General features: G+C 45.2%; 1 protein-coding gene across 2 annotated transcripts in view; it reads left to right on the top strand.

Moving 5' to 3' along the window:
- sls (sallimus) overlaps positions 1-24,944 on the top strand; it is a 91,325-nt gene that overhangs the window by 48,157 nt on the left and 18,224 nt on the right. For both annotated transcript variants that reach the window (XM_068777866.1, XM_068777874.1), the window contains one exon: positions 160-24,876. In XM_068777866.1, the coding sequence (XP_068633967.1) occupies positions 160-24,876 (24,717 nt within the window). The remainder of the gene's footprint in view (positions 1-159; positions 24,877-24,944) is intronic.

Here is a 24,944-nt window from a genome sequence, read left to right as displayed (position 1 = left end):
GTACCAAAAAAACCACGTAATTAAAATACAAACAAAAATCACAAATCAATCAAAAAGTCCTAATCTCTTCTTAAAAGAAATAAAAAAAAAAACCAACATATTGCATTACATTTACAATTATAAAACTAACAAAGACTTACACATAATTGTGATTTTCAGAAAAAACTGTTAGTGACAAAGATTCACCAAGGACATCTGATGTAGAAGAAAAAGAAGAAATTGTTACAAAATTTGTACAAGCCCAAGGAAATGGAGCACCAATACAAATTAAAACAAAACGTACAATTTTACGTAAACGAAAAACTCAGCAAAATAACAATTTAGATATTGGGGATGTTGTAATAGAAGAACGACTGGATGACGAAGAACGACAAAATAAAATACAAGAGGTACACCACAATGTACAAATAGAGGAATATGAAGGAGACATATCCCATTTCATAATGGATACTGATAAAAGCACAATCGAACTTCCGGAGGAATATTTTCAGATACCAAAACTTCCATCCCAGGTACATATTGAAGAAATTCAAGGTGAAAGCGACTCAGATGTCACAGAAATAAAGACGATGCTCGAAGAAACAAAGAAAGCCAAAGTGATAGAAGACGAACCTGAAGAAATAAAGATAGAAGAAATAAAAAGCGAATCAGGAGATACAAAAAAAACCAAAAAGAAGAAAGGCACCAAACAAAAAGTCACCGAAATTACCACCGCTAAAACAGAAGAGGAAGCTCCTGTTACGACTATGGGCGTAAAAGAGGAAACTTCGCGAGAGATAGAGAAGGTTCCTGCTGAACAAAAAGTGATCGAGTTGCCGGAAGAGACGACTGTTGAAGACATTCCGGGTGACGATGGTAAGCCAAAGCACAGAAAGGTCACTAAACGTGTAATCATGCGTAAAGTTGGTCCGGTTTTAGAAACAACAAACATAACAACTACCCAACAAGACGACGAAACACCAGTCATTACCGTAAATAAAACAGAGGAAATCGTCGACGACACCACATCGCCGCTAGACGATTTACTCGAACCACAGACGGCTAAGGTGATCGAGGAAGAACCAGAAGAAGTAAAGATCGAAGAGGTCAAAACCGAATCCGGTGAAACACAGCGAATCAAGACCACTAAACGATTGATTAAAAAGAAGAAAGGCCCCAAACAAGAAGTCACGGAGATTACCACCGTTGAAAAAGACGAGGAAGCTCCGGTTACAACTGTAGTCGTGAAAGAGGAAACTCCGCGAGAAATCGAGAAGGTTCCCGCTGAACAAAAAGTGATCGAGTTGCCGGAGGTGACGACTGTTGAAGAAATTCCGGGTGACGATGGTAAGCCAAGGCACAGAAAGGTCACTAAACGTGTAATCATGCGTAAAGTTGGCCCGGTATTAGAGACAACAAACATAACAACTACCCAACAAGACGACGAAACACCAGTCATTACCGTAAACAAAACAGAGGAAATCGTTGACGACACCACATCGCCGCTAGACGATTTACTCGAACCACAGACGGCTAAGGTGATCGAGGAAGAACCAGAAGAAGTAAAGATCGAAGAGGTCAAAACCGAATCCGGTGAAACACAGCGAATCAAGACGACTAAACGATTGATTAAAAAGAAGAAAGGCCCCAAACAAGAAGTCACGGAGATAACCACCGTTGAAAAAGACGAGGAAGCTCCGATTACGACTGTGGTCGTTAAAGAGGAAACTCCGCGAGAAATCGAGAAGGTTCCCGCTGAACAAAAAGTGATCGAGTTGCCGGAGGTGACGACTGTTGAAGAAATTCCGGGTGACGATGGTAAGCCAAGGCACAGAAAGGTCACTAAACGTGTAATCATGCGTAAAGTTGGCCCGGTATTAGAAACAACAAACATAACAACTACCCAACAAGACGACGAAACACCAGTCATTACCGTAAACAAAACAGAGGAAATCGTTGACGACACCACATCGCCGCTAGACGATTTACTCGAACCACAGACGGCTAAGGTGATCGAGGAAGAACCAGAAGAAGTAAAGATCGAAGAGGTCAAAACCGAATCCGGTGAAACACAGCGAATCAAGACGACTGAACGATTGATTAAAAAGAAGAAAGGCCCCAAACAAGAAGTCACGGAGATTACCACCGTTGAAAAAGACGAGGAAGCTCCGATTACGACTGTGGTCGTTAAAGAGGAAACTCCGCGAGAAATCGAGAAGGTTCCCGCTGAACAAAAAGTGATCGAGTTGCCGGAGGTGACGACTGTTGAAGAAATTCCGGGTGACGATGGTAAGCCAAAGCACAGAAAGGTAACTAAACGTGTAATCATACGTAAAGTTGGTCCGGTTTTAGAAACAACAAACATAACAACTACCCAACAAGACGACGAAACACCAGTCATTAACGTACACAAAACAGAGGAAATCTTCGACGACACCACACCGTTACTACAGAATTTACTCAAAACACAGAAAGCTAAGGTGATCGAGGAGGAACCAGAAAAAGTGAAGATCGAAGAGGTCAAAACCGAATCCGGAGAAACACAGCGAACTAAGACCACTAAACGATTGATTAAATCGAAGAAAGGCCCCAAACAAGAAGTCACGGAGATTACCACCGTTGAAAAAGACGAGGAAGCTCCGATTACGACTGTGGTCGTGAAAGAGGAAACTCCGCGAGAAATCGAGAGGTTTCCCGCTGAACAAAAAGTGATCGAGTTGCCAGAGGAGACGACTGTTGAAGAAATTCCGGGTGAAGATGGTAAGCCAAGGCACAGAAAGGTCACTAAACGTGTAATCATGCGTAAAGTTGGCCCGGTATTAGAAACAACAAACATAACAACTACCCAACAAGACGACGAAACACCAGTCATTACCGTAAACAAAACAGAGGAAATCGTCGACGACACCACATCACCGCTAGACGATTTACTCGAACCACAGACGGCTAAGGTGATCGATGAAGAACCAGAAGAAGTAAAGATCGAAGAGGTCAAAACCGAATCCGGTGAAACACAGCGAATCAAGACCACTAAACGATTGATTAAAAAGAAGAAAGGCCCCAAACAAGAAGTCACGGAGATTACCACCGTTGAAAAAGACGAGGAAGCTCCGATTACGACTGTGGTCGTTAAAGAGGAAACTCCGCGAGAAATCGAGAAGGTTCCCGCTGAACAAAAAGTGATCGAGTTGCCGGAGGTGACGACTGTTGAAGAAATTCCGGGTGACGATGGTAAGCCAAGGCACAGAAAGGTCACTAAACGTGTAATCATGCGTAAAGTTGGCCCGGTATTAGAAACAACAAACATAACAACTACCCAACAAGACGACGAAACACCAGTCATTACCGTAAACAAAACAGAAGAAATCGTCGACGACACCACATCGCCGCTAGACGATTTACTCGAACCACAGACGGCTAAGGTGATCGAGGAAGAACCAGAAGAAGTAAAGATCGAAGAGGTCAAAACCGAATCCGGTGAAACACAGCGAATCAAGACCACTAAACGATTGATTAAAAAGAAGAAAGGCCCCAAACAAGAAGTCACGGAGATTACCACCATTGAAAAAGACGAGGAAGCTCCGATTACGACAGTGGTCGTTAAAGAGGAAACTCCGCGAGAAATCGAGAAGGTTCCCGCTGAACAAAAAGTGATTGAGTTGCCGGAGGTGACGACTGTTGAAGAAATTCCGGGTGACGATGGTAAGCCAAAGCACAGAAAGGTAACTAAAAGTGTAATCATACGTAAAGTTGGTCCGGTTTTAGAAACAACAAACATAACAACTACCCAACAAGACGACGAAACACCAGTCATTAACGTACACAAAACAGAGGAAATCTTCGACGACACCACACCGTTACTACAGAATTTACTCAAAACACAGAAAGCTAAGGTGATCGAGGAGGAACCAGAAGAAGTGAAGGTCAAAGAAGTCAAAACCGAATCCGGTGAAACACAGCGAATCAAGACCACTAAACGATTGATTAAAACGAAGAAAGGCCCCAAACAAGAAGTCACGGAGATTACCACCGTTGAAAGAGACGAGGAAGCTCCGATTACGACTGTGGTCGTGAAAGAGGAAACTCCGCGAGAAATCGAGAAGGTTCCCGCTGAACAAAAAGTGATTGAGTTGCCGGAGGAGACGACTGTTGAAGAAATTCCGGGTGACGATGGTAAGCCAAGGCACAGAAAGGTCACTAAACGTGTAATCATGCGTAAAGTTGGCCCGGTATTAGAAACGACAAACATAACAACTACGCAACAAGACGACGAAACACCAGACATTACCGTAAACAAAACAGAGGAAATCGTCGACGACACCACATCGCCGCTAGACGATTTACTCGAATCACAGACGGCTAAGGTGATCGAGGAAGAACCAGAAGAAGTAAAGATCGAAGAGGTCAAAACCGAATCCGGTGAAACACAGCGAATCAAGACCACTAAACGATTGATTAAAAAGAAGAAAGGCCCCAAACAAGAAGTCACGGAGATTACCACCGTTGAAAAAGACGAGGAAGCTCCGATTACGACTGTGGTCGTTAAAGAGGAAACTCCGCGAGAAATCGAGAAGGTTCCCGCTGAACAAAAAGTGATCGAGTTGCCGGAGGTGACGACTGTTGAAGAAATTCCGGGTGACGATGGTAAGCCAAAGCACAGAAAGGTAACTAAACGTGTAATCATACGTAAAGTTGGTCCGGTTTTAGAAACAACAAACATAACAACTACCCAACAAGACGACGAAACACCAGTCATTAACGTACACAAAACAGAGGAAATCTTCGACGACACCACACCGTTACTACAGAATTTACTCAAAACACAGAAAGCTAAGGTGATCGAGGAGGAACCAGAAGAAGTGAAGGTCAAAGAGGTCAAAACCGAATCTGGAGAAACACAGCGAATCAAGACCACTAAACGATTGATTAAAAAGAAGAAAGGCCCCAAACAAGAAGTCACGGAGATTACCACCGTTGAAAAAGACGAGGAAGCTCCGATTACGACTGTAGTCGTGAAAGAGGAAACTCCACGAGAAATCGAGAAGGTTCCCGCTGAACAAAAAGTGATCGAGTTGCCGGAGGAGACGACTGTTGAAGAAATTCCGGGTGACGATGGTAAGCCAAGGCACAGAAAGGTCACTAAACGTGTAATCATGCGTAAAGTTGGCCCGGTATTAGAAACAACAAACATAACAACTACCCAACAAGACGACGAAACACCAGTCATTACCGTAAACAAAACAGAGGAAATCGTCGACGACACCACATCGCCGCTAGACGATTTACTCGAACCACAGACGGCTAAGGTGATCGAGGAAGAACCAGAAGAAGTAAAGATCGAAGAGGTCAAAACCGAATCCGGTGAAACACAGCGAATCAAGACCACTAAACGATTGATTAAAAAGAAGAAAGGCCCAAAACAAGAAGTCACGGAGATTACCACCGTTGAAAAAGACGAGGAAGCTCCGATTACGACTGTGGTCGTTAAAGAGGAAACTCCGCGAGAAATCGAGAAGGTTCCCGCTGAACAAAAAGTGATCGAGTTGCCGGAGGAGACGACTGTTGAAGAAATTCCGGGTGACGATGGTAAGCCAAGGCACAGAAAGGTCACTAAACGTGTAATCATGCGTAAAGTTGGCCCGGTATTAGAAACAACAAACATAACAACTACCCAACAAGACGACGAAACACCAGCCATTACCGTACACAAAACAGAGGAAATCGTCGACGACACCACATCTCCGCTAGACGATTTACTCGAACCACAGACAGCTAAGGCGATCGCGGAGGTACCAGAAGAAGTGAAGATCGAAGAGGTCAAAACCGAATCCGGTGAAACACAGCGAATCAAGACCACTAAACGATTGATTAAATCGAAAAAAGGCCCCAAACAAGAAGTCACGGAAATTACCACCGTTGAAAAAGACGAGGAAGCTCCGATTACGACTGTGGTCGTGAAAGAGGAAACTCCGCGAGAAATCGAAAAGGTTCCCACTGAACAAAAAGTGATCGAGTTGCCGGAGGAGACGACTGTTGAAGAAATTCCGGGTGACGATGGTAAGCCAAGGCACAGAAAGGTCACTAAACGTGTAATCATGCGAAAAGTTGGCCCGGTATTAGAAACAACAAACATAACAACTACCCAACAAGACGACGAAACACCAGTCATTACCGTAAACAAAACAGAAGAAATCGTCGACGACACCACATCGCCGCTAGACGATTTACTCGAACCACAGATGGCTAAGGTGATCGAGGAAGAACCAGAAGAAGTAAAGATCGAAGAGGTCAAAACCGAATCCGGTGAAACACAGCGAATCAAGACCACTAAACGATTGATTAAAAAGAAGAAAGGCCCCAAACAAGAAGTCACGGAGATTACCACCGTTGAAAAAGACGAGGAAGCTCCGGTTACGACTGTGGTCGTTAAAGAGGAAACTCCGCGAGAAATCGAGAAGGTTCCCGCTGAACAAAGAGTGATCGAGTTGCCGGAGGAGACGACTGTTGAAGAAATTCCGGGTGACGATGGTAAGCCAAGGCACAGAAAGGTCACTAAACGTGTAATCATGCGAAAAGTTGGCCCGGTATTAGAAACAACAAACATAACAACTACCCAACAAGACGACGAAACACCAGCCATTACCGTACACAAAACAGAGGAAATCGTCGACGACACCTCATCTCCGCTAGACGATTTACTTGAACCTCAGACAGCTAAGGTGATCGCGGAGGAACCAGAAGAAGTAAAGATCGAAGAGGTCAAAACCGAATCCGGTGAAACACAGCGAATCAAGACCACTAAACGATTGATTAAATCGAAGAAAGGCCCCAAACAAGAAGTCACGGAGATTACCACCGTTGAAAAAGACGAGGAAGCTCCGGTTACAACTGTGGTCGTGAAAGAGGAAACTCCACGAGAAATCGAGAAGGTTCCCGCTGAACAAAAAGTGATCGAGTTGCCGGAGGAGACGACTGTTGAAGAAATTCCGGGTGACGATGGTAAGCCAAGGCACAGAAAGGTCACTAAACGTGTAATCAAGCGTAAAGTTGGCCCGGTATTAGAAACAACAAACATAACAACTACCCAACAAGACGACGAAACACCAGTCGTTACCGTAAACAAAACAGAGGAAATCGTCGACGACACCACATCGCCGCTAGACGATTTACTCGAACCACAGACGGCTAAGGTGATCGAAGAAGAACCAGAAGAAGTAAAGATCGAAGAGGTCAAAACCGAATCCGGTGAAACACAGCGAATCAAGACCACTAAACGATTGATTAAAAAGAAGAAAGGCCCCAAACAAGAAGTCACGGAGATTACCACCGTTGAAAAAGACGAGGAAGCTCCGGTTACGACTGTGGTCGTGAAAGAGGAAACTCCGCGAGAAATCGAGAAGGTTCCCGCTGAACAAAAAGTGATCGAGTTGCCGGAGGAGACGACTGTTGAAGAAATTCCAGGTGACGATGGTAAGCCAAGGCACAGAAAGGTCACTAAACGTGTAATCATGCGTAAAGTTGGTCCGGTTTTAGAAACAACAAACATAACAACTACCCAACAAGACGACGAAACACCAGCCATTACCGTACACAAAACAGAGGAAATCTTCGACGACACCACACCGTTACTACACAATTTACTCAAAACACAGAAAGCTAAGGTTATCGAGGAGGAACCAGAAGAAGTGAAGATCGAAGAGGTCAAAACCGAATCCGGTGAAACACAGCGAATCAAGACCACTAAACGATTGATTAAAAAGAAGAAAGGCCCCAAACAAGAAGTCACGGAGATTACCACCGTTGAAAAAGACGAGGAAGCTCCGGTTACGACTGTGGTCGTGAAAGAGGAAACTCCGCGAGAAATCGAGAAGGTTCCCGCTGAACAAAAAGTGATCGAGTTGCCGGAGGTGACGACTGTTGAAGAAATTCCGGGTGACGATGGTAAGCCAAGGCACAGAAAGGTCACTAAACGTGTAATCAAGCGTAAAGTTGGCCCGGTATTAGAAACAACAAACATAACAACTACCCAACAAGACGACGAAACACCAGTCGTTACCGTAAACAAAACAGAGGAAATCGTCGACGACACCACATCGCCGCTAGACGATTTACTCGAACCACAGACGGCTAAGGTGATCGAGGAAGAACCAGAAGAAGTAAAGATCGAAGAGGTCAAAACCGAATCCGGTGAAACACAGCGAATCAAGACCACTAAACGATTGATTAAAAAGAAGAAAGGCCCCAAACAAGAAGTCACGGAGATTACCACCGTTGAAAAAGACGAGGAAGCTCCGGTTACGACTGTGGTCGTGAAAGAGGAAACTCCGCGAGAAATCGAGAAAGTTCCCGCTGAACAAAAAGTGATCGAGTTGCCGGAGGAGACGACCTTTGACGAAATTCCGGGTGACGATGGTAAGCCAAGGCACAGAAAGGTCACTAAACGTGTAATCAAGCGTAAAGTTGGCCCGGTATTAGAAACAACAAACATAACAACTACCCAACAAGACGACGAAACACCAGTCGTTACCGTAAACAAAACAGAGGAAATCGTCGACGACACCACATCGCCGCTAGACGATTTACTCGAACCACAGACGGCTAAGGTGATCGAGGAAGAACCAGAAGAAGTAAAGATCGAAGAGGTCAAAACCGAATCCGGTGAAACACAGCGAATCAAGACCACTAAACGATTGATTAAATCGAAGAAAGGCCCCAAACAAGAAGTCACGGAGATTACCACCGTTGAAAAAGACGAGGAAGCTCCGGTTACGACTGTGGTCGTGAAAGAGGAAACTCCGCGAGAAATCGAGAAGGTTCCCGCTGAACAAAAAGTGATCGAGTTGCCGGAGGAGACGACTGTTGAAGAAATTCCAGGTGACGATGGTAAGCCAAGGCACAGAAAGGTCACTAAACGTGTAATCATGCGTAAAGTTGGTCCGGTTTTAGAAACAACAAACATAACAACTACCCAACAAGACGACGAAACACCAGCCATTACCGTACACAAAACAGAGGAAATCTTCGACGACACCACACCGTTACTACACAATTTACTCAAAACACAGAAAGCTAAGGTTATCGAGGAGGAACCAGAAGAAGTGAAGATCGAAGAGGTCAAAACCGAATCCGGTGAAACACAGCGAATCAAGACCACTAAACGATTGATTAAAAAGAAGAAAGGCCCCAAACAAGAAGTCACGGAGATTACCACCGTTGAAAAAGACGAGGAAGCTCCGGTTACGACTGTGGTCGTGAAAGAGGAAACTCCGCGAGAAATCGAGAAGGTTCCCGCTGAACAAAAAGTGATCGAGTTGCCGGAGGTGACGACTGTTGAAGAAATTCCGGGTGACGATGGTAAGCCAAGGCACAGAAAGGTCACTAAACGTGTAATCAAGCGTAAAGTTGGCCCGGTATTAGAAACAACAAACATAACAACTACCCAACAAGACGACGAAACACCAGTCGTTACCGTAAACAAAACAGAGGAAATCGTCGACGACACCACATCGCCGCTAGACGATTTACTCGAACCACAGACGGCTAAGGTGATCGAGGAAGAACCAGAAGAAGTAAAGATCGAAGAGGTCAAAACCGAATCCGGTGAAACACAGCGAATCAAGACCACTAAAAGATTGATTAAATCGAAGAAAGGCCCCAAACAAGAAGTCACGGAGATTACCACCGTTGAAAAAGACGAGGAAGCTCCGGTTACGACTGTGGTCGTGAAAGAGGAAACTCCGCGAGAAATCGAGAAGGTTCCCGCTGAACAAAAAGTGATCGAGTTGCCGGAGGAGACGACTGTTGAAGAAATTCCGGGTGACGATGGTAAGCCAAGGCACAGAAAGGTCACTAAACGTGTAATCATGCGTAAAGTTGGTCCGGTTTTAGAAACAACAAACATAACAACTACCCAACAAGACGACGAAACACCAGCCATTACCGTACACAAAACAGAGGAAATCTTCGACGACACCACACCGTTACTACACAATTTACTCAAAACACAGAAAGCTAAGGTGATCGAGGAGGAACCAGAAGAAGTGAAGATCGAAGAGGTCAAAACCGAATCCGGTGAAACACAGCGAATCAAGACCACTAAACGATTGATTAAAAAGAAGAAAGGCCCCAAACAAGAAGTCACGGAGATTACCACCGTTGAAAAAGACGAGGAAGCTCCGGTTACGACTGTGGTCGTGAAAGAGGAAACTCCGCGAGAAATCGAGAAAGTTCCCGCTGAACAAAAAGTGATCGAGTTGCCGGAGGAGACGACCTTTGACGAAATTCCGGGTGACGATGGTAAGCCAAGGCACAGAAAGGTCACTAAACGTGTAATCAAGCGTAAAGTTGGCCCGGTATTAGAAACAACAAACATAACAACTACCCAACAAGATGACGAAACACCAGTCGTTACCGTAAACAAAACAGAGGAAATCGTCGACGACACCACATCGCCGCTAGACGATTTACTCGAACCACAGACGGCTAAGGTGATCGAGGAAGAACCAGAAGAAGTAAAGATCGAAGAGGTCAAAACCGAATCCGGTGAAACACAGCGAATCAAGACCACTAAACGATTGATTAAATCGAAGAAAGGCCCCAAACAAGAAGTCACGGAGATTACCACCGTTGAAAAAGACGAGGAAGCTCCGGTTACGACTGTGGTCGTGAAAGAGGAAACTCCGCGAGAAATCGAGAAGGTTCCCGCTGAACAAAAAGTGATCGAGTTGCCGGAGGAGACGACTGTTGAAGAAATTCCGGGTGACGATGGTAAGCCAAAACACAGAAAGGTAACTAGACGTGTAATCATACGTAGAGTTGGTCCGGTTTTAGAAACAACAAACATAACAACTACCCAACAAGACGACGAAACACCAGCCATTACCATACACAAAACAGAGGAAATCTTCGACGACACCACACCGTTACTACACAATTTACTCAAAACAAAGAAAGCTAAGGTGATCGAGGAGGAACCAGAAGAAGTGAAGATCGAAGAGGTCAAAACCGAATCCGGTGAAACACAGCGAATCAAGACCACTAAACGATTGATTAAAAAGAAGAAAGGCCCCAAACAAGAAGTCACGGAGATTACCACCGTTGAAAAAGACGAGGAAGCTCCGATTACGACTGTGGTCGTGAAAGAGGAAACTCCGCGAGAAATCGAGAAGGTTCCCGCTGAACAAAAAGTGATCGAGTTGCCGGAGGAGACGACTGTTGAGGAAATTCCGGGTGACGATGGTAAGCCAAGGCACAGAAAGGTCACTAAACGTGTAATCATGCGTAAAGTTGGCCCGGTATTAGAAACAACAAACATAACAACTACCCAACAAGACGACGAAACACCAGTCATTACCGTAAACAAAACAGAGGAAATCGTCGACGACACCACATCGCCGCTAGACGATTTACTCGAACCACAGACGGCTAAGGTGATCGAGGAAGAACCAGAAGAAGTAAAGATCGAAGAGGTCAAAACCGAATCCGGTGAAACACAGCGAATCAAGACCACTAAACGATTGATTAAATCGAAGAAAGGCCCCAAACAAGAAGTCACGGAGATTACCACCGTTGAAAAAGACGAGGAAGCTCCGGTTACGACTGTGGTCGTAAAAGAGGAAACTCCGCGAGAAATCGAAAAGGTTCCCGCTGAACAAAAAGTGATCGAGTTGCCGGAGGAGACGACTGTTGAAGAAATTCCGGGTGACGATGGTAAGCCAAAGCACAGAAAGGTAACTAAACGTGTAATCATACGTAAAGTTGGTCCGGTTTTAGAAACAACAAACATAACAACTACCCAACAAGACGACGAAACACCAGCCATTACCATACACAAAACAGAGGAAATCTTCGACGACACCACACCGTTACTACACAATTTACTCAAAACACAGAAAGCTAAGGTGATCGAGGAGGAACCAGAAGAAGTGAAGATCGAAGAGGTCAAAACCGAATCCGGTGAAACACAGCGAATCAAGACGACTAAACGATTGATTAAAAAGAAGAAAGGCCCCAAACAAGAAGTCACGGAGATTACCACCGTTGAAAAAGACGAGGAAGCTCCGATTACGACTGTGGTCGTTAAAGAGGAAACTCCGCGAGAAATTGAGAAGGTTCCCGCTGAACAAAGAGTGATCGAGTTGCCGCAGGAGACGACTGTTGAAGAAATTCCGGGTGACGATGGTAAGCCAAGGCACAGAAAGGTCACTAAACGTATAATCATGCGTAAAGTTGGCCCGGTATTAGAAACAACAAACATAACAACTACCCAACAAGACAACGAAACACCAGTCGTTACCGTAAACAAAACAGAGGAAATCGTCGACGACACCACATCGCCGCTAGACGATTTACTCGAACCACAGACGGCTAAGGTGATCGAGGAAGAACCAGAAGAAGTAAAGATCGAAGAGGTCAAAACCGAATCCGGTGAAACACAGCGAATCAAGACCACTAAACGATTGATTAAATCGAAGAAAGGCCCCAAACAAGAAGTCACGGAGATTACCACCGTTGAAAAAGACGAGGAAGCTCCGGTTACGACTGTGGTCGTGAAAGAGGAAACTCCGCGAGAAATCGAGAAGGTTCCCGCTGAACAAAAAGTGATCGAGTTGCCGGAGGAGACGACTGTTGAAGAAATTCCGGGTGACGATGGTAAGCCAAGGCACAGAAAGGTCACTAAACGTGTAATCATGCGTAAAGTTGGCCCGGTATTAGAAACAACAAACATAACAACTACCCAACAAGACGACGAAACACCAGCCATTACCATACACAAAACAGAGGAAATCTTCGACGACACCACACCGTTACTACACAATTTACTTAAAACACAGAAAGCTAAGGTGATCGAGGAGGAACCAGAAGAAGTGAAGATCGAAGAGGTCAAAACCGAATCCGGTGAAACACAGCGAATCAAGACCACTAAACGATTGATTAAATCGAAGAAAGGCCCCAAACAAGAAGTCACGGAGATTACCACCGTTGAAAAAGACGAGGAAGCTCCGGTTACGACTGTGGTCGTGAAAGAGGAAACTCCGCGAGAAATCGAGAAGGTTCCCGCTGAACAAAAAGTGATCGAGTTGCCGGAGGAGACGACCTTTGACGAAATTCCGGGTAACGATGGTAAGCCAAGGCACAGAAAGGTCACTAAACGTGTAATCAAGCGTAAAGTTGGCCCGGTATTAGAAACAACAAACATAACAACTACCCAACAAGACGACGAAACACCAGTCGTTACCGTAAACAAAACAGAGGAAATCGTCGACGACACCACATCTCCGCTAGACGATTTACTCGAACCACAGACAGCTAAGGTGATCGCGGAGGAACCAGAAGAAGTGAAGATCGAAGAGGTCAAAACCGAATCCGGTGAAACACAGCGAACCAAGACCACTAAACGATTGATTAAATCGAAGAAAGGCCCCAAACAAGAAGTCACGGAGATTACCACCGTTGAAAAAGACGAGGAAGCTCCGGTTACGACTGTGGTCGTGAAAGAGGAAACTCCGCGAGAAATCGAGAAGGTTCCCGCTGAACAAAGAGTGATCGAGTTGCCGGAGGAGACGACCGTTGACGAAATTCCGGGTGACGATGGTAAGCCAAGGCACAGAAAGGTCACTAAACGTGTAATCAAGCGTAAAGTTGGCCCGGTATTAGAAACAACAAACATAACAACTACCCAAAGAGACGACGAAACACCAGTCGTTACCGTAAACAAAACAGAGGAAATCGTCGACGACACCACATCGCCGCTAGACGATTTACTCGAACCACAGACGGCTAAGGTGATCGAGGAAGAACCAGAAGAAGTAAAGATCGAAGAGGTCAAAACCGAATCCGGTGAAACACAGCGAATCAAGACCACTAAACGATTGATTAAATCGAAAAAAGGCCCCAAACAAGAAGTCACGGAGATTACCACCGTTGAAAAAGACGAGGAAGCTCCGGTTACGACTGTGGTCGTGAAAGAGGAAACTCCGCGAGAAATCGAGAAGGTTCCCGCTGAACAAAGAGTGATCGAGTTGCCGGAGGAGACGACCTTTGACGAAATTCCGGGTGACGATGGTAAGCCAAGGCACAGAAAGGTCACTAAACGTGTAATCAAGCGTAAAGTTGGCCCGGTATTAGAAACAACAAACATAACAACTACCCAACAAGACAACGAAACACCAGTCGTTACCGTAAACAAAACAGAGGAAATCGTCGACGACACCACATCGCCGCTAGACGATTTACTCGAACCACAGACGGCTAAGGTGATCGAGGAAGAACCAGAAGAAGTAAAGATCGAAGAGGTCAAAACCGAATCCGGTGAAACACAGCGAATCAAGACCACTAAACGATTGATTAAATCGAAAAAAGGCCCCAAACAAGAAGTCACGGAGATTACCACCGTTGAAAAAGACGAGGAAGCTCCGGTTACGACTGTGGTCGTGAAAGAGGAAACTCCGCGAGAAATCGAGAAGGTTCCCGCTGAACAAAAAGTGATCGAGTTGCCGGAGGAGACGACTGTTGAAGAAATTCCGGGTGACGATGGTAAGCCAAAGCACAGAAAGGTAACTAAACGTGTAATTATACGTAAAGTTGGTCCGGTTTTAGAAACAACAAACATAACAACTACCCAACAAGACGACGAAACACCAGCCATTACCGTACACAAAACAGAGGAAATCTTCGACGACACCACACCGTTACTACACAATTTACTCAAAACACAGAAAGCTAAGGTGATCGAGGAGGAACCAGAAGAAGTGAAGATCGAAGAGGTCAAAACCGAATCCGGTGAAACACAGCGAATCAAGACCACTAAACGATTGATTAAAAAGAAGAAAGGCCCCAAACAAGAAGTCACGGAGATTACCACCGTTGAAAAAGACGAGGAAGCTCCGGTTACGACTGTGGTCGTGAAAGAGGAAACTCCGCGAAAAATCGAGAAGGTTCCCGCTGAACAAAAAGTGATCGAGTTGCCGGAGGAGACGACTGTTGAAGAAATTCCGGGTGACGATGGTAAGCCAAAGCACAGAAAGGTAACTAAACGTGTAATCATACGTAAAGTTGGTCCGGTTTTAGAAACAACAAACATAACAACTACCCAACAAGACGACGAAACACCAGCCATTACCGTACACAAAACAGAGGAAATCTTCGACGACACCACACCGTTACTACACAATTTACTCAAAACACAGAAAGCTAAGGTGATCGAGGAGGAACCAGAAGAAGTGAAGATCGAAGAGGTCAAAACCGAATCCGGTGAAACACAGCGAATCAAGACCACTAAACGATTGATTAAAAAGAAGAAAGGCCCCAAACAAGAAGTCACGGAGATTACTACCGTTGAAAAAGACGAGGAAGCTCCGGTTACGACTGTGGTCGTGAAAGAGGAAACTCCGCGAGAAATCGAGAAAGTTCCCGCTGAACAAAAAGTGATCGAGTTGCCGGAGGAGACGACCTTTGACGAAATTCCGGGTGACGATGGTAAGCCAAGGCACAGAAAGGTCACTAAACGTGTAATCAAGCGTAAAGTTGGCCCGGTATTAGAAACAACAAACATAACAACTACCCAACAAGACGACGAAACACCAGTCGTTACCGTAAACAAAACAGAGGAAATCGTCGACGACACCACATCGCCGCTAGACGATTTACTCGAACCACAGACGGCTAAGGTGATCGAAGAAGAACCAGAAGAAGTAAAGATCGAAGAGGTCAAAACCGAATCCGGTGAAACACAGCGAATCAAGACCACTAAACGATTGATTAAATCGAAGAAAGGCCCCAAACAAGAAGTCACGGAGATTACCACCGTTGAAAAAGACGAGGAAGCTCCGGTTACGACTGTGGTCGTGAAAGAGGAAACTCCGCGAGAAATCGAGAAGGTTCCCGCTGAACAAAAAGTGATCGAGTTGCCGGAGGAGACGACTGTTGAAGAAATTCCGGGTGACGATGGTAAGCCAAGGCACAGAAAGGTCACTAAACGTGTAATCATGCGTAAAGTTGGTCCGGTTTTAGAAACAACAAACATAACAACTACCCAACAAGACGACGAAACACCAGCCATTACCGTACACAAAACAGAGGAAATCTTCGACGACACCACACCGTTACTACACAATTTACTCAAAACACAGAAAGCTAAGGTGATCGAGGAGGAACCAGAAGAAGTGAAGATCGAAGAGGTCAAAACCGAATCCGGTGAAACACAGCGAATCAAGACCACTAAACGATTGATTAAAAAGAAGAAAGGCCCCAAACAAGAAGTCACGGAGATTACCACCGTTGAAAAAGACGAGGAAGCTCCGATTACGACTGTGGTCGTGAAAGAGGAAACTCCGCGAGAAATCGAGAAGGTTCCCGCTGAACAAAAAGTGATCGAGTTGCCGGAGGAGACGACTGTTGAGGAAATTCCGGGTGACGATGGTAAGCCAAGGCACAGAAAGGTCACTAAACGTGTAATCATGCGTAAAGTTGGCCCGGTATTAGAAACAACAAACATAACAACTACCCAACAAGACGACGAAACACCAGTCATTACCGTAAACAAAACAGAGGAAATCGTCGACGACACCACATCGCCGCTAGACGATTTACTCGAACCACAGACGGCTAAGGTGATCGAGGAAGAACCAGAAGAAGTAAAGATCGAAGAGGTCAAAACCGAATCCGGTGAAACACAGCGAATCAAGACCACTAAACGATTGATTAAATCGAAGAAAGGCCCCAAACAAGAAGTCACGGAGATTACCACCGTTGAAAAAGACGAGGAAGCTCCGGTTACGACTGTGGTCATGAAAGAGGAAACTCCGCGAGAAATCGAGAAGGTTCCCGCTGAACAAAAAGTGATCGAGTTGCCGGAGGAGACGACTGTTGAAGAAATTCCGGGTGACGATGGTAAGCCAAAGCACAGAAAGGTAACTAAACGTGTAATCATACGTAAAGTTGGTCCGGTTTTAGAAACAACAAACATAACAACTACCCAACAAGACGACGAAACACCAGCCATTACCGTACACAAAACAGAGGAAATCTTCGACGACACCACACCGTTACTACACAATTTACTCAAAACACAGAAAGCTAAGGTGATCGAGGAGGAACCAGAAGAAGTGAAGATCGAAGAGGTCAAAACCGAATCCGGTGAAACACAGCGAATCAAGACCACTAAACGATTGATTAAAAAGAAGAAAGGCCCCAAACAAGAAGTCACGGAGATTACCACCGTTGAAAAAGACGAGGAAGCTCCGGTTACGACTGTGGTCGTGAAAGAAGAAACTCCGCGAGAAATCGAGAAAGTTCCTGCTGAACAAAAAGTGATCGAGTTGCCGGAGGAGACGACTGTTGACGAAATTCCGGGTGACGATGGTAAGCCAAGGCACAGAAAGGTCACTAAACGTGTAATCATGCGTAAAGTTGGTCCGGTATTAGAAACAACAAACATAACAACTACCCAACAAGACGACGAAACACCAGTCGTTACCGTAAACAAAACAGAGGAAATCGTCGACGACACCACATCGCCGCTAGACGATTTACTCGAACCACAGACAGCTAAGGTGATCGCGGAGGAACCAGAAGAAGTGAAGATCGAAGAGGTCAAAACCGAATCCGGTGAAACACAGCGAATCAAGACCACTAAACGATTGATTAAATCGAAGAAAGGCCCCAAACAAGAAGTCACGGAGATTACCACCGTTGAAAAAGACGAGGAAGCTCCGATTACGACTGTGGTCGTGAAAGAGGAAACTCCGCGAGAAATCGAGAAGGTTCCCGCTGAACAAAAAGTGATCGAGTTGCCGGAGGAGACGACTGTTGAAGAAATTCCGGGTGACGATGGTAAGCCAAAGCACAGAAAGGTAACTAAACGTGTAATCATACGTAAAGTTGGTCCGGTTTTAGAAACAACAAACATTACAACTACCCAACAAGACAACGAAACACCAGTCGTTACTGTAAACAAAACAGAGGAAATCGTCGACGACACCACATCGCCGCTAGACGATTTACTCGAACCACAGACGGCTAAGGTGATCGAGGAAGAACCAGAAGAAGTAAAGATCGAAGAGGTCAAAACCGAATCCGGTGAAACACAGCGAATCAAGACCGCTAAACGATTGATTAAAAAGAAGAAAGGCCCCAAACAAGAAGTCACGGAGATTACCACCGTTGAAAAAGACGAGGAAGCTCCGATTACGACTGTGGTCATGAAAGAGGAAACTCCGCGAGATATCGAGAAGGTTCCCGCTGAACATAAAGTGATCGAGTTGCCGGAGGAGACGACTGTTGAAGAAATTCCGGGTGACGATGGTAAGCCAAAGCACAGAAAGGTCACTAAACGTGTAATCATGCGTAAAGTTGGTCCGGTTTTAGAAACAACAAACATTACAACTACACAACAAGACGACGAAACACCAGTCATTTCCGTACACAAAACAGAGGAAATCTTCGACGACACCACACCGTTACTACACAATTTACTCAAAACACAGAAAGCTAAGGTGATCGAGGAGGAACCAGAAGAAGTGAAGATCGAAGAGGTCAAAACCGAATCCGGTGAAACACAGCGAATCAAGACCACTAAACGATTGATTAAAAAGAAGAAAGGCCCCAAACAAGAAGTCACGGAGATTACCACCGTTGAAAAAGACGAGGAAGCTCCGGTTACGACTGTGGTCGTGAAAGAGGAAACTCCGCGAGAAATCGAGAAGGTTCCCGCTGAACAAAAAGTGATCGAGTTGCCGGAGGTGACGACTGTTGAAGAAATTCCGGGTGACGATGGTAAGCCAAGGCACAGAAAGGTCACTAAACGTGTAATCAAGCGTAAAGTTGGCCCGGTATTAGAAACAACAAACATAACAACTACCCAACAAGACGACGAAACACCAGTCGTTACCGTAAACAAAACAGAGGAAATCGTCGACGACACCACATCGCCGCTAGACGATTTACTCGAACCACAGACGGCTAAGGTGATCGAGGAAGAACCAGAAGAAGTAAAGATCGAAGAGGTCAAAACCGAATCCGGTGAAACACAGCGAATCAAGACCACTAAACGATTGATTAAATCGAAGAAAGGCCCCAAACAAGAAGTCACGGAGATTACCACCGTTGAAAAAGACGAGGAAGCTCCGATTACGACTGTGGTCGTGAAAGAGGAAACTCCGCGAGAAATCGAGAAGGTTCCCGCTGAACAAAAAGTGATCGAATTGCCGGAGGAGACGACTGTTGAAGAAATTCCGGGTGACGATGGTAAGCCAAAGCACAGAAAGGTAACTAAACGTGTAATTATACGTAAAGTTGGTCCGGTTTTAGAAACAACAAACATAACAACTACCCAACAAGACGACGAAACACCAGCCATTACCGTACACAAAACAGAGGAAATCTTCGACGACACCACACCGTTACTACACAATTTACTCAAAACACAGAAAGCTAAGGTGATCGAGGAGGAACCAGAAGAAGTGAAGATCGAAGAGGTCAAAACCGAATCCGGTGAAACACAGCGAATCAAGACCACTAAACGATTGATTAAATCGAAGAAAGGCCCCAAACAAGAAGTCACGGAGATTACCACCGTTGAAAAAGACGAGGAAGCTCCGGTTACGACTGTGGTCGTGAAAGAGGAAATTCCGCGAGAAATCGAGAAGGTTCCCGCTGAACAAAAAGTGATCGAGATGCCGGAGGAGACGACTGTTGAAGAAATTCCGGGTGACGATGGTAAGCCAAAGCACAGAAAGGTCACTAAACGTGTAATCATGCGTAAAGTTGGTCCGGTTTTAGAAACAACAAACATTACAACTACCCAACAAGACGACGAAACACCAGTCATTACCGTACACAAAACAGAGGAAATCTTCGACGACACCACACCGTTACTACACAATTTACTCAAAACACAGAAAGCTAAGGTGATCGAGGAGGAACCAGAAAAAGTGAAGATCGAAGAGGTCAAAACCGAATCCGGTGAAACACAGCGTACCAAGACCACTAAACGATTGATTAAATCGAAGAAAGGCCCCAAACAAGAAGTCACGGAGATTACCACCGTTGAAAAAGACGAGGAAGCTCCGATTACGACTGTGGTCGTGAAAGAGGAAACTCCGCGAGAAATCGAGAAGGTTCCCGCTGAACAAAGAGTGATCGAGTTGCCGGAGGAGACGACTGTTGAAGAAATTCCGGGTGACGATGGTAAGCCAAAGCACAGAAAGGTAACTAAACGTGTAATCATGCGTAAAGTTGGTCCGGTTTTAGAAACAACAAACATTACAACTACCCAACAAGACGACGAAACACCAGCCATTACCGTACACAAAACAGAGGAAATCGTCGACGACACCACATCTCCGCTAGACGATTTACTCGAACCACAGACAGCTAAGGTGATCGCGGAGGAACCAGAAGAAGTGAAGATCGAAGAGGTCAAAACCGAATCCGGTGAAACACAGCGAACCAAGACCACTAAACGATTGATTAAATCGAAGAAAGGCCCCAAACAAGAAGTCACGGAGATTACCACCGTTGAAAAAGACGAGGAAGCTCCGGTTACGACTGTGGTCGTGAAAGAGGAAACTCCGCGAGAAATCGAGAAGGTTCCCGCTGAACAAAGAGTGATCGAGTTGCCGGAGGAGACGACTGTTGAAGAAATTCCGGGTGACGATGGTAAGCCAAGGCACAGAAAGGTCACTAAACGTGTAATCATACGTAAAGTTGGTCCGGTTTTAGAAACAACAAACATAACAACTACCCAACAAGACGACGAAACACCAGCCATTACCGTACACAAAACAGAGGAAATCGTCGACGATACCCCATCTCCGCTAGACGATTTACTCGAACCACAGACAGCTAAGGTGATCGCGGAGGAACCAGAAGAAGTGAAGATCGAAGAGGTCAAAACCGAATCCGGTGAAACACAGCGAACCAAGACCACTAAACGATTGATTAAATCGAAGAAAGGCCCCAAACTAGAAGTCACGGAGATTACCACCGTTGAAAAAGACGAGGAAGCTCCGATTACGACTGTGGTCGTGAAAGAGGAAACTCCGCGAGAAATCGAGAAGGTTCCCGCTGAACAAAAAGTGATCGAGTTGCCGGAGGAGACGACTGTTGAAGAAATTCCGGGTGACGATGGTAAGCCAAAGCACAGAAAGGTCACTAAACGTGTAATCATGCGTAAAGTTGGTCCGGTTTTAGAAACAACAAACATTACAACTACCCAACAAGACGACGAAACACCAGTCATTTCCGTACACAAAACAGAGGAAATCTTCGACGACACCACACCCATACTACACAATTTACTCAAAACACAGAAAGCTAAGGTGATCGAGGAGGAACCAGAAGAAGTGAAGATCGAAGAGGTCAAAACCGAATCCGGTGAAACACAGCGAATCAAGACCACTAAACGATTGATTAAATCGAAAAAAGGCCCCAAACAAGAAGTCACGGAGATTACCACCGTTGAAAAAGACGAGGAAGCTCCGATTACGACTGTGGTCGTGAAAGAGGAAACTCCGCGAGAAATCGAGAAGGTTCCCGCTGAACAAAAAGTGATCGAGTTGCCGGAGGAGACGTCTGTTGAAGAAATTCCGGGTGACGATGGTAAGCCAAAGCACAGAAAGGTCACTAAACGTGTAATCATGCGTAAAGTTGGTCCGGTTTTAGAAACAACAAACATTACAACTACACAACAAGACAACGAAACACCAGTCATTTCCGTACACAAAACAGAGGAAATCTTCGACGACACCACACCGTTACTACACAATTTACTCAAAACACAGAAAGCTAAGGTGATCGAGGAGGAACCAGAAGAAGTGAAGATCGAAGAGGTCAAAACCGAATCCGGTGAAACACAGCGAATCAAGACCACTAAACGATTGATTAAAAAGAAGAAAGGCCCCAAACAAGAAGTCACGGAGATTACCACCGTTGAAAAAGACGAGGAAGCTCCGGTTACGACTGTGGTCGTGAAAGAGGAAACTCCGCGAGAAATCGAGAAGGTTCCCGCTGAACAAAAAGTGATCGAGTTGCCGGAGGTGACGACTGTTGAAGAAATTCCGGGTGACGATGGTAAGCCAAGGCACAGAAAGGTCACTAAACGTGTAATCAAGCGTAAAGTTGGCCCGGTATTAGAAACAACAAACATAACAACTACCCAACAAGACGACGAAACACCAGTCGTTACCGTAAACAAAACAGAGGAAATCGTCGACGACACCACATCGCCGCTAGACGATTTACTCGAACCACAGACGGCTAAGGTGATCGAGGAAGAACCAGAAGAAGTAAAGATCGAAGAGGTCAAAACCGAATCCGGTGAAACACAGCGAATCAAGACCACTAAACGATTGATTAAATCGAAAAAAGGCCCCAAACAAGAAGTCACGGAGATTACCACCGTTGAAAAAGACGAGGAAGCTCCGATTACGACTGTGGTCGTGAAAGAGGAAACTCCGCGAGAAATCGAGAAGGTTCCCGCTGAACAAAAAGTGATCGAATTGCCGGAGGAGACGACTGTTGAAGAAATTCCGGGTGACGATGGTAAGCCAAAGCACAGAAAGGTAACTAAACGTGTAATTATACGTAAAGTTGGTCCGGTTTTAGAAACAACAAACATAACAACTACCCAACAAGACGACGAAACACCAGCCATTACCGTACACAAAACAGAGGAAATCTTCGACGACACCACACCGTTACTACACAATTTACTCAAAACACAGAAAGCTAAGGTGATCGAGGAGGAACCAGAAAAAGTGAAGATCGAAGAGGTCAAAACCGAATCTGGAGAAACACAGCGAACCAAGACCACTAAACGATTGATTAAATCGAAGAAAGGCCCCAAACAAGAAGTCACGGAGATTACCACCGTTGAAAAAGACGAGGAAGCTCCGATTACGACTGTGGTCGTGAAAGAGGAAACTCCGCGAGAAATCGAGAAGGTTCCCGCTGAACAAGAAGTGATCGAGTTGCCGGAGGAGACGACTGTTGAAGAAATTCCGGGTGACGATGGTAAGCCAAAGCACAGAAAGTTAACTAAACGTGTAATCATGCGTAAAGTTGGTCCGGTTTTAGAAACAACAAACATTACAACTACCCAACAAGACGACGAAACACCAGCCATTACCGTACACAAAACAGAGGAAATCGTCGACGACACCACATCTCCGCTAGACGATTTACTCGAACCACAGACAGCTAAGGTGATCGCGGAGGAACCAGAAGAAGTGAAGATCGAAGAGGTCAAAACCGAATCCGGTGAAACACAGCGAACCAAGACCACTAAACGATTGATTAAATCGAAGAAAGGCCCCAAACAAGAAGTCACGGAGATTACTACCGTTGAAAAAGACGAGGAACCTCCGGTTACGACTGTGGTCGTGAAGGAGGAAACTCCGCGAGAAATCGAGAAGGTTCCCGCTGAACAAAAAGTGATCGAGTTGCCGGAGGAGACGACTGTTGAAGAAATTCCGGGTGACGATGGTAAGCCAAGGCACAGAAAGGTCACTAAACGTGTAATCATACGTAAAGTTGGTCCGGTTTTAGAAACAACAAACATAACAACTACCCAACAAGACGACGAAACACCAGTCATTACCGTACACAAAACAGAGGAAATCTTCGACGACACCACACCGTTACTACACAATTTACTCAAAACACAGAAAGCTAAGGTGATCGAGGAGGAACCAGAAAAAGTGAAGATCGAAGAGGTCAAAACCGAATCCGGAGAAACACAGCGAACTAAGACCACTAAACGATTGATTAAATCGAAGAAAGGCCCCAAACAAGAAGTCACGGAGATTACCACCGTTGAAAAAGACGAGGAAGCTCCGATTACGACTGTGGTCGTGAAAGAGGAAACTCCGCGAGAAATCGAGAAGGTTCCCGCTGAACAAATAGTGATCGAGTTGCCGGAGGAGACGACTGATGAAGAAATTCCGGGTGACGATGGTAAGCCAAGGCACAAAAAGGTCACTAAACGTGTAATCATGCGTAAAGTTGGTCCGGTTTTAGAAACAACAAACATAACAACTACCCAACAAGACGACGAAACACCAGTCATTACCGTACACAAAACAGAGGAAATCTTCGACGACACCACACCGTTACTACACAATTTACTCAAAACACAGAAAGCTAAGGTGATCGAGGAGGAACCAGAAGAAGTGAAGATCGAAGAGGTCAAAACCGAATCCGGTGAAACACAGCGAATCAAGACCACTAAACGATTGATTAAATCGAAGAAAGGCCCCAAACAAGAAGTCACGGAGATTACCACCGTTAAAAAAGACGAGGAAGCTCCGATTACGACTGTGGTCGTGAAAGAGGAAACTCCACGAGATATCGAGAAGGTTCCCGCTGAACATAAAGTGATCGAGTTGCCGGAGGAGACGACTGTTGAAGAAATTCCGGGTGAAGATGGTAAGCCAAGGCACAGAAAGGTCACTAAACGTGTAATCATGCGTAAAGTTGGTCCGGTTTTAGAAACAACAAACATAACAACTACCCAACAAGACAACGAAACACCAGTCATTACCGTACACAAAACAGAGGAAATCTTCGACGACACCACACCGTTACTACACAATTTACTCAAAACACAGAAAGCTAAGGTGATCGAGGAGGAACCAGAAGAAGTGAAGATCGAAGAGGTCAAAACCGAATCCGGAGAAACACAGCGAACCAAGACCACTAAACGATTGATTAAATCGAAGAAAGGCCCCAAACAAGAAGTCACGGAGATTACTACCGTTGAAAAAGACGAGGAACCTCCAGTTACGACTGTGGTCGTAAAAGAGGAAACTCCGCGAGAAATCGAGAAGGTTCCCGTTGAACAAAAAGTGATCGAGTTGCCGGAGGAGACGACTGTTGAAGAAATTCCAGGTGACGATGGTAAGCCAAAGCACAGAAAGGTAACTAAACGTGTAATCATACGTAAAGTTGGTCCGGTTTTAGAAACA

This window comes from Battus philenor, unplaced genomic scaffold, assembly GCF_028537555.1.
Source record: "Battus philenor isolate CCGP_79_NKW_IND1 unplaced genomic scaffold, ilBatPhil1.0.hap1 SCAF_1, whole genome shotgun sequence".
NCBI lineage: Eukaryota > Metazoa > Arthropoda > Insecta > Lepidoptera > Papilionidae > Battus > Battus philenor.
The sequence above is the reverse complement of the archived record's forward strand: the minus strand, read 5'-3'. Positions and strand labels throughout refer to the sequence as shown.